Source organism: Callospermophilus lateralis, chromosome 17, assembly GCF_048772815.1.
Source record: "Callospermophilus lateralis isolate mCalLat2 chromosome 17, mCalLat2.hap1, whole genome shotgun sequence".
Lineage (NCBI taxonomy): Eukaryota > Metazoa > Chordata > Mammalia > Rodentia > Sciuridae > Callospermophilus > Callospermophilus lateralis.
This window is the reverse complement of record NC_135321.1, coordinates 607,040-620,692: the sequence shown is the minus strand read 5'-3', so window position 1 is coordinate 620,692 and position 13,653 is coordinate 607,040. Positions and strand designations below refer to the sequence as shown.

General features: G+C 51.7%; 1 protein-coding gene across 2 annotated transcripts in view; it reads left to right on the top strand.

The window, feature by feature from the left end:
- Positions 1-8,965: 8,965 nt before the first annotated feature.
- Positions 8,966-13,653, top strand: part of Ctdp1 (CTD phosphatase subunit 1) — a 46,744-nt gene continuing 42,056 nt past the window's right edge. The window contains exon 1 of one of the 2 annotated variants that reach the window (XM_076836976.2): positions 8,966-9,031. Coding sequence is in view for 1 of the 2 variants with exons in the window: in XM_076836975.2 (XP_076693090.2) it covers positions 8,969-9,282 (314 nt within the window). In the remaining variant the exon portion in view is untranslated. Of the gene's footprint in view, positions 9,283-13,653 lie in introns of both variants that reach the window. The other variant, XM_076836975.2, reaches the window with a different exon arrangement.

Below are 13,653 nucleotides of genomic sequence, written 5' to 3'. Positions count from 1 at the left end.
CTCCTCTGTCTTGTGACCAGCGTGGCAGGTGAGTCATCACCTAGACCAGGGCACCTCTGGGTCAGAAGGGCCACCAACCATAAGTACCAGGGACAGACTGCAACCAGGGCAGGCAGCCCACGGAGGGCAGGTCTGGCTCTGGTTCACACGGGCTCCCCTTCGACAGAGGATGCTGACCTGTGCACCTCCAAGTGCTCCACGTGTTCCCACTCCTCTCCCTTTGGTTTTCTGAACAGTGACATCCCCTCTCGCATCCCTCTCTCCCTGTCCGCCATGGAGCCTGGCAGGTCTGGTATGGAAGAGGCCCTGAATATGGAAAAATAAACTTCCTCTCACACGTCATCTCTGAAGGTCCAATTGCGCCCCAGTGTGGTGACAGTGAAGACTGCAGACTGAGGACCTGCCTCCAGTGTACAGGCTCAGGGTCGGCACAGCACCCCACAGCTTGGGAGTGAGCAGGCGATGGGGGGCCTCAGCCACACCACGAGCTCTGGGGTGAAGGCCTGGAGGAGGGGCCGGGCCTGGTGGCCCAAGGCTAGCTGCTGAGAGCCTGCCTTACCCCTCAGTGGCTCCTCAGCAAGCATCTCCAGATGCCTTGAAACTCGCCCCAGCATTTTATTTCTCAATTTCTTTTAAGAGAGAGAGAGAGGAGAGAGAGAGAGAATTTTAATATTTATTCATTTTTTAGTTTCTGGCGGACACAACATCTCTGTTTGTATGTGGTGCTGAGGATCGAACCCGGGCCACACGCCTGCCAGGCGAGCGGCGCTACCGCTTGAGCCACACCCCCCAGCCCCGCGCCAGCATTTTAGATGGAAGCTTTACAGGGGATGAGGCTGGCGCTTCCTGCAGCCACGTCAGGCAGTGCCATGACTGGTCCATAGGATGGCTCACGGGAACGTGGACTGCCACCTCAGGACCTGCCAGCCCATGTGTGGTGGAGCATCTTGGCGCCCCGCCAGAAGGCGGCCAACGCTCGGTGGTGCTGGAGCAAGTGCATCGCACTCCTGGGGTGAGGATGACCCCAAGTAGGGGTGACAATAGACAGAACATCTGGAACCAGAAGACCCTCACTCAAGCAGCAGCTGCCAGGAACCAGGCTCACTGCTCACGTTTCCTCATCGAGAAAGTGGGGACAACTCTGGCCTCGGGTACTGTCACCAACATGTCGTGGGGCCTTGGGTCCCAAAGCCTTAGGAGGATTGCAACTCGCACACACATGTGCCTGTGCTCACACTGCAGTGCACACGAGGAGTCACCGGTCCTCCCAGCCCCACAGAGGCCTCAGCAGAAAGACTGGGAAGAGCCAAGGTCCTCTCACACGGCTTCCAGGCCTCGAGGCCCTGACCACCCTCTTTCTATACTCCTCTTGGGCTCCTGGGACACCCTACGTCCAGCACTGAGGCAGAACTGCCTCCTGACTGCATTCCTGCAGGACGAGGCTCCAGACTGTCCAGGGCTGTTCTTCCTCAACACAGCCCACGTTCAAATAAGTAAAATCTAAGTGTGAGGAACAGCCACAAAGTACCTGCTCTCCACACGCTGCCCAAAAGGCTTCTCCTCAGGCTGCAGGCTCCCAGCAGGAGACTCCCTTCCAAAGGCTGTGCAGCCTGCTCCCGGCTGGCCAGGGCTGTGGGGAGACGTCCCCACCTCGTGGCCGCCATTTTCACTGCACTGAGAAGCAGGCTCCTGGGTGGCTCTGGAATTCGACAAGAGCATTTGAGCACGACCTCATGACTATGCTAAAACCACGCCATTGGACATCTTAAGGGGCGAATTGTATAGAATAAGTTATGTTTCCATTTAAAAAAAAAAAGAATATTGTGAAAGGTTTTCATGTGAACAGAAAGAGAAATCATCATCCATGTTTACTGACAGACAGGTTGCAGCCTGGAGCCCAGTGAGGGCCTCCTCCCTCTGCTCCTAGGACACAGTTCGGGCCTTTGGGGGGCATTTGAAACCACAGCTACAGTCCTGGGAACAACTCGCCCAGGACCTCGGTCTAGGAATGCAGGAAGCCCTTTTTTTAGGGCCACATCTCTACCACACTCCTGGCTGCAACCACAGCCCTGAGTGTGCCACACCTGCCACCGCCCCTGCCCGGCCTCCGGCTTGCTGCATCCCCTCAGGACACCCAGCTGAATGCCATGCAGCGCTCCCAGTACTGCCACCACACACCACCTCAAGAGCCTTCCCCCACTTCGTGTGGGACTGATCAGTGCAATTATTTTGTAAAGGTCTTTGTCAGTGGCTTCAAAATAACCAGAAACAGTAATTATTATCATTTAGGATTCAAGTGTTATTTTCCAGCTGAGACGCAGCCTCGGCGTCACACAGCCACAGGTGTGGCCGACGAGGAAAGCAGTTCTCCGGCATTGTCTTCAGGGGGCTTCTGAGACCAGCTCCCCGTCCCTCTGCCCAGAAGCCGACTCTCCACACAAGCATGGAGGAATCTGCTGTGGCCTCACTGTGTGCTGCCCTAGCCCTGCAGGGGTCCTCCTCCTCCATCAGCTCAGACAGAAAGTGCCTCCGTGGAGGAAACACAAGTGCTGCCCGAGGGTGGAGGCGGCTGGAGCTGCCTCTGTGCAGAGCCACAGCCAGGCCAAGAGCAGCCATCAAGTAGCCTCAGGCAGCACAGCGGCCACGCTCACGCTCCAGTGGGCGGCTGGGCTCTGCTGTCTGCACAGCATCTGCCCCGCTGCCCAGCCCTTCCTTCAACTGCCTCTCACAGCTGTGAACCCAAACACATTCCACACCAGATGTGTGCACAAATCAGACACAGCCCACAAGCACAGGGCAGCCTTAAGACAAAGAATGATCCGGCCGAATGCCAACAGTGCTACGGCCAAAGACCCTGAGGCAGATCAGCGGAGAAGGAAGGAACAGGGAGGGAGGGAGGAGCCTCACGGCCACTGAGCTGGAAGCCAGAGGTTGTTAGGGACACCCCAACAGCTGTGTGCAAACCAAGACGCCGTGGAGAGTCCTAGAAAGGTGCAGAGGACCCCACCTGACTCCAGCAGAGACGGGAAGCCTGGATAAGCCTAACAGGTGAAGAAGGTTCCTGTTTTAAAATCTCCCACAAGTACAAGCCCAGTCCCAGCTGGCTTCAATGGCAAACTCTATCAAATACTTAAAGAAAATAAAACACTGATCCTCATGGACGGAACCCACAATACCATGAACCCCAAGCAAACCCTTCCTCCTAATTGTTCTTGTCAGGAATTTTGGTCACAGCAATGGAAGGCTGGGCTAACACACCCACTTACGCAAAAATGGACTGACATTAGCGGGCTCAGCATCCTTTTAAGATGACAGGAAAGAACAATATGAACAGAAAGGAATCATGTCCATGTCTTCTTATAGTTGAGTCCCAAGGCCTGGAGCCTAGTGAGGGCTTCTCCTTACTCCACTCCAGGAAAAGGTCCAAGACATCCAGGGACACAGGCTGGCCACCTGGTGGCCTACAAAATACGATTTCCAAAAGCGACTCCAGGTAAGAGCTCTGACTAAACTATGACTATGAGACAAATCTATCAGTTTAAACTTTCCCACAGAGAAATACCACGACCAGAATGGTTTCAAAGGCTGATTGCACCAAACTTTTAAGGAACAAGTCATTCCACACTTACAAAACCCTCTTCAAAACCAGAAAAGCTCCCTGCTCATCCTCTGAGCCCAGGCAGCCCTGATGCCAGAGGGGAGGCCTGTGGACTAGTCTCACCCACAAACGTGGGTGTGAGAATATCAGCTAAAATATCCACCAGCGGAGTGGGGTCAACCCAGAAATGCAGAATTTGATTTAGTTGTGTGTGTGTGTGTGTGTGTGTGTGTGTGTACACATTCACATATTCATAAGTTACTATTTTGACAAATGAAAGAGAAAAGCCACATGACCATCTCAGTAGACTCAAACCAAACATTTGATGATATTCTGAAACAGTCATAAAAATCTTCCAAGGAGATAGGAAATGGATGGAAGTTTCACTTGACAAAGGATATCCTAACACTGTCCACAAACTTCTTTCTTTTTTTAATATTTATTTTTTAGTTGTAGTTGGACACAATACCTTTATTTCACTTATTTGTTTTTACGTGATGCTGAGGATCGAACCCAGGGTCTCGTATGTGCGAGGTGAGCACTCTACCGCTGAGCCACAACTCCAGCTCCAACAAACTTCTTTCTTAGTGGGCATTTGTTAGAAGTCTCCCTTGAAAACCCGAGACCCTGTTTATAAATAAAATACAAAAAAGATCTGGGGATGTAGCTCAATGGCTGAGTGTCCCTGAGTTCAATCCCAATCCCCTATACCCACCCCCACAAAAAAAGACAAACCAAGAATTGGCAGGTGGAAACGTACCCTGAAAGCTTTGTGTTTAGAACCCATGCAGAGCTGCTGCAAATCAGGAACCCACAGGAAAATGAGCAATAGACATGAACTGGCACTTCACAGAAAATACCCACAAATAAAAAGCAGAAAGATGTGCTATACCAAATGATATCAGAAGCAGCAAGTTAAGATGGCAAGTTTTATTCTACCTGACTTTTGTTTAGCTCGGCTAAAGATGGAGTCTGACGAGACCAGCTCCTGAAGGTGCATGGGAACAATGAACCCTGTGCAGAGAGGGCTAGTGAGGAAAACCACTTTGAAAAATACCGTGGCCTTGTCTCATGAACCTGAGGTATGCATCCTTTCCACACTTGGGTATACATCCTCAGAAGACTAATTCATGTGCACCACAAACCAGCACCATCACAGCACTTCTCACAAAGCAGAAAGTGGAAACAACCCGAACACCCTTGTCCAAAAGCACCCCCACCTCTCAGAAGTCTCAAAGAACAGGCCACACCCATGAGATAATATGGATGGAATCTACATAGGTGGTAAGTGAAAAGGCCATCAATAGAACAGACACAGTATTACACATACATGTGCTGTTTCCATGAACCTCAAGAGCAAGAAAAACTAAATACCTTGTGCAAGCATGTATCTCTGTGCAGCAAGGACCACACAGGACAATGACACACATGGGCGGGAGTGGAGGGACAGGGCACCTGAGCTGAGGCAGCTGGAATGACCTGGTAATGTCCTGGTGAGCGCTTTTCAGGATCAGGGTCTTTGGCATGGACATACATTGCATGGTTTTCAAAGAGGGAAACTGGAAGCTGGCCATCTGGACACTGGTCTTCTTCAACACGGCTAAGCCTAAGGACTAGAGGCCTAGAAGGCAGCTTTGGGGAAAAAGCCTAACAGGGCAGGTTCGAACAAGAAACCCAGGAAACAGTGGGCAGCAACAAGACTCAACTCCCCCTCCTCTGAAGGGCCTAGAGTCCAGGAGGCCTTTGAAACTCAAAGATGACCAGATGAACCTTCGGCCTCTGACTCAGGACTGCTTTGTCAAGTCTACCTGATACTGAGTCAAACAACACGCCCCCCAGCATGTGGGGTCCAGGGGAGGGAGGCAAGTTGGCTTAGCTCCAGCTGAGTGGCCATTCTGTTGGCAGGAGTCTGTCTGGAAGAATCCTGAACACAGGCCTCAGAGGCAGTTCCCTGAGTGGCAGAAGTCATTGTCACTTCTGACGTGACAGTACATGGGAGAGGAATACTACCAACAGCTTCCTCCAAACAGGTCCAAAAGCAGAGCATCCCCTGTAACCTCACCAGCCAACCTCACCTCTCTTTGGGCTTTGCCCTACTCCTCTGGTGCTTTAGGAGGAGGTGAGATACTGCTGCCTCAGACCCAGGCCAAGTCACCACCCTCCCTTGTCTTGGAAGGCTGACCCATGCGCTGAGCCCTGCCCTGCCCAGACATCTTACAGAAAGACAAAACGAAAGAGCTCAATAAAACTTCAAATATATCCAGTGTCTCATCTATCATTAGTTTCTACCTTATTCTGATGATATTTATTGAAAAGCTGTTCCATTTTGTTTTCATGGCCCTTGACTATGGCCCCTTAATCAGATGAGACAGCGAAGGCGACCTGCAGAGGTTAGGAGAGCAGGTCTGCAGCAGGCACCTGACCTCAAGGCTCCAGTCCTGCCTAGCACTGGGGGATCTCATCCATCCTCCTTACTTCAAGTAGAGCCAGTCACTGCCACTCAAGCTGCACACCAGCTCTGCATGCACCAGCCACATCCACAGCACACCTGCAGAAAGCCGTGCCGGGTAAAGACGGATTCGAGACAGGTTCACTGCTAACAAAGATCTAAAGCTGCTGTGATCTGGAAGTGAAGTCAGGAAGAAATCACAAAGGAACATAAAAAGGAAATCAAGGATAGTGAGGACTGGTGAACACTTCATTTTCTTAATTTGCTGCCTAGAAGTCATCAATTTTTAGAAATAGCTGGCAACAATTTTTAAAAGGCTTCTAAACACACCTGGGCCTTGCTTTTTCTATGTACGTAATTCCCCTTATCAATCTGCATGCTTTTCAACCAAATATGGCTTATAGTCTAAGAATGAGCACAGCCTCAGAGTATTCAGAAATATCAATATTTATTATGCTGAAAATAATGAACACTACAAAGGGTTTCTAAAAACACATCAGAAAAGTAATCATCTTATTCCATTCGCACTTTTCCTTTTTTTAAAAATTTCTTATTGTGGTTACAAATATAAAAGTTGGCACATTAACCATGGTGCACAGCTTGGGACTGTTGAGTGTGTTCAACTGTTGTGCAAACTATCCTGGTGAACACGCACGCCTCCTTTCCCCTGCCCCCAGCCCTGGTGACCACTCCACCTTGGTCTGAGTTCTAGGCACCTCACAGGTAGACTCTTAAGTGTCCCCCATGACTGACTCATCTCACTCAGCACATCTCCAAGGTCCATCCAGGTTGTATCATGTGCTTTTCATTGCTTTTTGAGGCTAAATAATATTCCATGGTGTGCACATACATTTTGCTCATAATGCACCCCACCTACAGGGCTTGTGTTGCTTCCATATCCTGCTGTGTACCTTTCTAACACTGCTGTCAACCTGGGTGTGCACGCTGCTCTTCTAGATGCTTCTTTCAATACCCAGAAGTGGGACTGCTGGATCATGTGCTAATACTAATTCTTATGTACCCGAACACCATTTCCCACACTGGCTGCAATATTGTATACTGCCAACAACAGGGCCCAGGATTTCTTACATCTTTGCCAATACTTATTTTGATAGTACCCCCCTAGCGGGTGTGAGTGATGTCTCGTTGTGGTGTTGATTAGCTTTGCTCGACTAGTGATTATATTTTCATGTGCTTGTTGGTCATTTCTTGTCTTGGGGAAAATGTCTACTCAAGTCCTTTGCCCATTTTTAAATTGGTTATTTTATTGTCCTTGAGTTGTAGGACTTCATATATTCCAGATGTTAACCCCTAATGACATAGAAATAAATATTTCCTCTCATTCCATAGGTCCCATTTTCAGAGTCAGTTGTGTCCTTTGAGGTGCATAAATCTTAAGGTTGATGTGGTTCCATTTGTCTACTTTTACTTTTGCTGCCTATGCACTTGATATTATAACAAAGAAATCATTGCCAAGTCCAAAGTCATGGAGTTTTCCCTGTTCTAGAAATTATGTGGCTTTCGGTCTCTTTAGTCTTCAATATGCTTAGAGCTAATCTTCATAACCGGTGTAAGATAAAGCGTCCCTGTGGCTTTTCTTGAGGCCACACACTGGTTTATGAACAGGCAAAAGCCTTCGGCACAGTCACATAAACATGCAGATGAAGTTCACAGCTCAGGAAATGGGGCCTTCCTGCGGTAATACTGCCACCCTACTGCTGCTATGCCTTTCCCTACACTCCTCTCAGTTGTGGCCTCACTAGCACTGACCCCAATCAGAGGACAAAGGAAATACACGTGAAAAATCGAAACACTTTCTGGAAAGTAAGGAAAAGGGCGGACAGAACTTTGAAGAGCAGTCCAGAGGAAGTAGATGGAACCCTTACACAAGAGAGCCGGATCCCTCTCTCCCTCAGAGCATGTGCACTACCACGCGTTTCTCCCTCGGCCCCAAATCCAAAGTTTTGAAGGTGGGAAGTTTTGTTCAACTGATTTGCAAAGTCAGAACTAACAGACGCTGTGGTCTTCTCATTCCACGCGGATCTTCCTGCACACACACTGACTCACTTGATGAAGATGCTGCCCAGGTTCCATGTCCCCATTATCGCTTTCCTAAAGTCTGAAAAACTGAGTGTAGACAGCACCTGTTCTTCCAGGGTGAGGGTGGGTTTATGGCAACTTTCCGGGCGGTGGTTTGCTTTCTGCCGAGTAGCTGCCTTCCCCGGATAAGGCACGACGCTGGGTCTCAACCGCTACCTATTCCTTCCTGCCTCGTGACGCTGGTGGAAACTGCATACAGGACAGGGGTGACCTTCCGCCGGGCGGGCGGGCGGGCAGCGGCTGGGCACTCGGTCTCGGCCTCCGCGCTCGGCTGGCTCTCTGGCCGGGTCAGCCTCCGTGCCCGGCCGCCCGGGGTCCGGCCCGAGAGCGGCCGCGGACCAGGCCCGGCGACGCCGCAGCGCGGCGCGCCCCTGAACCTGGGCCTGGGCCTGGGCCCGCGCTGCACGCCGGGACCGCGGTGTCGCCACGCCGGGTCCCTTACTGAGCAGAGAGCCCGGGGACGGCCCGCGCGGCACGTCGGGACTTGTAGTCTCGCGACGGCGGGACTCGGCGCACGCGGGTCCTGAGACGGCGAGCCGCGGCGCTCCAGGGACTCTGCGCGCCGGGGTCCCCCGACCGCGGCCCGCTCGGCACGCCCGGGCTCAGTGACGCCGCCCCGCGTGGCCCCGTGTTTACCCGCGGCCTGGCGCACGCACGCGACGCACGTCGCCCGCCGTGACGTCAGCTCGCCTCCCGGAAGTGGGCGCGCACGGAGCGGCGGGTGAAGCCGGTGCCTGAGCGGGAACCGCAGCGTCGCCGCCGCCCGCGGTGGGCGCCGCGCCCTGAGCGCCCCTGCTTTGCCGCCCCCCGCCCCGGTCGCCATGGAGGTGCCGCCTGCGGCCCGCCTTCCCGCCGCGGGCGCCCCGCCGGCGGCCGTGGCCGAGGTGCGCTGCCCCGGCACCGCGCCGCTGCGCCTGCTCGAGTGGAGGGTGGCGGCGGGCGCGACTGTGCGCATCGGCTCGGTGCTGGCCGTGTGCGAGGCCGCCTCCTCTGCGCAGCCCGCCGGGCCCGCCCCGGCCCGCGCCGCTTCGGGGGGCTGCGTGCGCGCGGCGCGGGCCGAGCGCAGGCTCAGGTCGGAGCGCGCCGGCGTGGTGCGGGAGCTCTGCGCGCAGCCGGGCCAGGTGGTGGCCCCTGGGTGAGTGGGGTCCCGGGGCCGGGCGCCGCGGGAGGAGTGGCGGGGTGGGCAGTGGCACCCGGAGGAGCTGCGCTGGGTGGGAGCTGGGAAAGGGCGACCCCAGCAGCTGCGCGCCTTGGTAAAGCTGGGGACCCACCTCTTGTGACCCTACTACTGGAGGCATTTTGAGTTGGAAATGAAATTTTTAGTGACCCAAAGTTGCTCCCTTTGGGGAATCTGCACGCACTTCTACTTTTCTGTAGTAGATGGACTCCACCTTTTGTAAATGAAGACAGCTTGGGGGTGGCCGTGAGTACAGGACTACTCAGGCAGGTTCCAGATTTGTTATTGAAATAGAAGCTGTGGGGCGTGTGCAGGTCTTTAAACACTTGTAAACTTTGTGAAACGCGGTGGTAAAACCCGGTGGTTCTGCCTCATAGCTGAGAAAGGGACAGAGCTCAGGCTGGGTCCAGGTGACAGGATCGTCATGTATGGACTCCAAGGCTTTCCAGGCTCCACAAAGGGACATGTGTCCTCTTCTAAGGTGCTTGACTACTGAGTGTCCAGTTTATGCCTGAATCTGCCAGTGTCGTGTTCTTAGAGTGTGCTGACACACGGGCACCTGTGTGTACCTAGGCTGTTCTGATTCCAAGGAACAGAAACTGCTGGGAGTGCGAAGGCTGCTGGCCTCACTGGGTGTGAGAGCTTCCCTCTGGAAGGACACCACCCTTCTGTTTCTGCCCACCACCGACCTCTACCTTGGGTTGGCACCACCCTGCCTGTGTTGAATACTTTCTGCTTGCTGCTCTGCACAAACAAGGGTTAGGACTGCACCATCTTTTGATCGAAGACCCAGGCATTCTGCCTCATTGTCTTTCCCAACTTCACGTCCCATGTAATGGCAGCCCCAGTGTGTCTTTGGAGATGGAGCCTGGGTAACTGGACTTTGGGTCACCACCCACTCCTCCTATTGAATGCTCACAGGCAGAGATAGGAAGCCCCCAGGCAGAAAATATGCTGCTTCAAGGATGTGCCCCTTGAGTGCCGCCCGCATGGCTTCCTTCAGAGGTCAGGGCTGTGAGTTTGGTGGGCACTGTGTTGGTATGTTAGGAAAGCTACCTAATGTTCACTTGGTCCCTAATTAGCATGTAGCCTCAGTCCGAGCACCAACGGGGTCAAGTTCACTGATCCAGAAGTGGAGAGCTCTACTCATTTCATTCCATTCCTCTGATTGTACAAAAGGGCCCACTGAGGCCCAGATAAAGAACCAAGCCACCCAGCTAGTTGGCCTAAGCAATCAGCTGAGCAATTGGCCTGATGACCCGTTCCAGCAGCAAGTGGCTGTTATCTTCTTTTTGACGTTTGAGACCTTGGGGTCCTTTATAGTGGTGGTTTGTCATGGGGCTTGAGAAACTGATGAGTGGCATCCCTTCTCAGATGATGTGTCCAGGTGACAGCAGAGGTGTTCCTGGACTCCTGAGAAGCCCACTTGGTCCTTTCCCCACCGATCCAGGAGCAGCAGGTGGATCCCTGCTTTTAGAAAATCAAGCAGTGTCACCTTGAATTTAAAATGCTTCCTTTCCCGTTGGAATCATTTATATGCGTTTGTATGTGGGGTTTTGTGAGTCCAGGGACATCATGGTGATGTGATATTCACAGCTGCGGTGGCATTACTGTGTGCCTGCGTGTGTGCGTCTGAAGTGTGGGTTCAGGAGGGAGCCGTTGACATAAGCATGAGTTTAAAGCCTTGTTGTGTTCCTCTGGCAGTTGTAATTGCCTCTCTGGAATGGGTTCCACAGCTCCGGGTTGCCTGCCTTCTTGAATTCCACAGGTGTGTTTGAGTATGGACTCAGGGCTGCCTGGGACTGTCTGGCTTCACAAAAAAAAAGTCTGCTGTACTTCTGTGTGACACGATTTGAGAATCACTAAATTAAGTCACTTGTTGACAGGGGTTTTGTAAAAGACAGCTTGCCAGTGACTTCTTTAGTAGGGTGGCACCCCTGACGTGAGCAGCCTTCCGCTGTGTGGACTGCAGAGGCGTGACTGGCATGTGTCTGAAGAGCTGCAGGGAGAACTCTCCATAGTTAAGCATACAGCCATCTATGGTGGGTTCCCACAGCTCATGAATTTCGGCTAAGTAGTCCTTTCCCCACAATTTAATAGTACAGATTGGGTGTCGCTGATCCTAAAATCTAAAAGTCCAAAATGCTGCAAGATACAAAACTTTTTGAGTGCTACCAAAATGCTCACGTAAAGTTTCAGATTTTGAATTTTCAGGTTAGGGCTGTTCAGTGTGAAGTCTATTCAAATGTTCCAATCTCTGAAACACTTTTGGAGGCAGACATTTCAGGTGAAAGATGTCAGATGGATGTGTTTTTATGTGTAGCTAAGTAGAGAATGTGGTCAAATTCTATCCTAACGTTGGACGGTAATCACCTTCCTGGTCAGTAAAGAGCTAGCTGTTTTGCTCCCTCTCAGGATCCTGAGCCCAGCACTTCATTTTGAAGGATTTCCTGTTTTTCTGTCTCTGGTTTTGTGCCCACAGCAGTTCCATAGTCCAACTGATGGCTTCACACCAGGTGTGACAGAACAGTAGGGTCATCAGGGAAGAGGAGCTGGGCCAAACCCATTGGTCTTTCTGTCTGATAGCCCCAGGTGTTTAACTTATCCTGAGCAGGTCCCCAAATCATATGGATAGCCTTCTGGAGGTGTTCTAGAAGTCTCAAGTTCTTAAGACCTTGCAGGACAGAAAGCATCTGATTTGGTTTGCATTACACATTTGTACACAGATTTGGGTTGTTCACCTTAGAGAACCCCTCTGGTGGCTTAAGTCACATACATTTGTTCAGACAGTGCCGAGTGGATTGAGGGGGTCTTGGCCTGCCCTTGTCATCTTGTATGCAGGGACAGGTCTGTCCTTGAGCTTGTCTTCTCTGCACAAGCCTCCCCACGCTAGTGGAACCTATGGCTCTTGTAGCAGCGGCTTCTAGCCCTGCTGACTAACCAGAAACTTGGTGTCAGCATGGCATTCTTGGAGGGCTGCCTGAGGAACATGTAGGTGTCCAGCTGGCCAAGACCACATGTAAACTTTGCTCTTGGGGGAAGCCTGGCCCTGAACCCTTGGTCTGTGCGGTGGACCATTTTGGTCCCTCGTGGAGTTGCTGAGCCACTGCTGGCCCTGATCGCTGAGTTGCTCTCTCTGTGTGGTGTTGGGATGTCCCTCCTGTAGAACTCCTGTAAAGGGCAGTGGTGTCTCTCCTGAGGCTTGAGTCCCTGGGCCCCTGCAGGCATCAAGAAGGATTTCATCACAGAAGATTTGTCCAGAGTTTCCTACTATCATCATTTTTTCCTCTTGATTTTCATTAGGCTTGTAAAAAGCTTATTTTTGAATAGTGAAGTGAGGTTTTGAAGTCACATTTGCTGAGCAGGAGCCTGGTAGCTGCCTGAATGATGTCTTGCTACAGTTGAGCACAGACTTTGCAACAGTTACTATAGCAGGCTTTGCAACAATTGCTATAGCCAGGGTGGCCCTTGACCCTTGAGCATAGGATACTTGACAGCAGCTTGGTTTTTTAACTGAAACTGTATATGAGACTGAGAGGTGTGACTGGCTTGTGTAACCTGTGGCCAGCACACTCTGAGGTGCCCAGGAAAAGAGAAGCAGCTCTGGTCCTGTGTCTGTGGAGTTCAGTATAATAAATTCTTAAGTCTAATAAATTCTCAACAACACAAAAGGTTAAAGCAAGGAAGGATCCCAGGGAGGTCTGTGGGAGTGAGCCTCAGGCAGCTGTTTCAGGTCACTGAGGTGGAGCGCAGAGCAGACAGGTGGCTGGGCTCCACGTGGGCAGCAGGCACATGTGGCCATTGTCTCTCTCGCCTTCCTCCCAGAGAACATCTGAGGTTGTTCTTAGACAAAGAACAGTTCTAAGAACTTAACACTTCTCTTGGGTGAAGTTGAAACAGTCACTGGGTTGTCACCTTGATCTGTTGTAGGGTTATGTTTCCATAGCTCTTGGTCCATCAGGCAAGAGGAGGAGCCGTCCTCGGTGTACACAGGAAGGAAACCAAGGTTCAGAATCGGGAGCTGCACTGTGCATGCCCTTCGTGTGTGTGTGCCACTGGCTGGACCATGTCCACAGACATCCCCAGATGGGAACGTAGGTGCAGTGGTGGGGTACATCTGCTTGTGCAATAATTATGTGAATTTAAAATATTTTGATTAAAAATACACTGATAAGGGCTGGGGTTGTGGCTCAGTGGTAGAGTGCTTGCCTAGCATGTGTAAGGCTTGAGTTCGGTCTTCAGCACCACATAAAAAATAAAGTTATCATTCATCTACAACTAAAAGTAAAAAATAAATACACTGATAAGTCACCCTCAGAAACTAAGTGT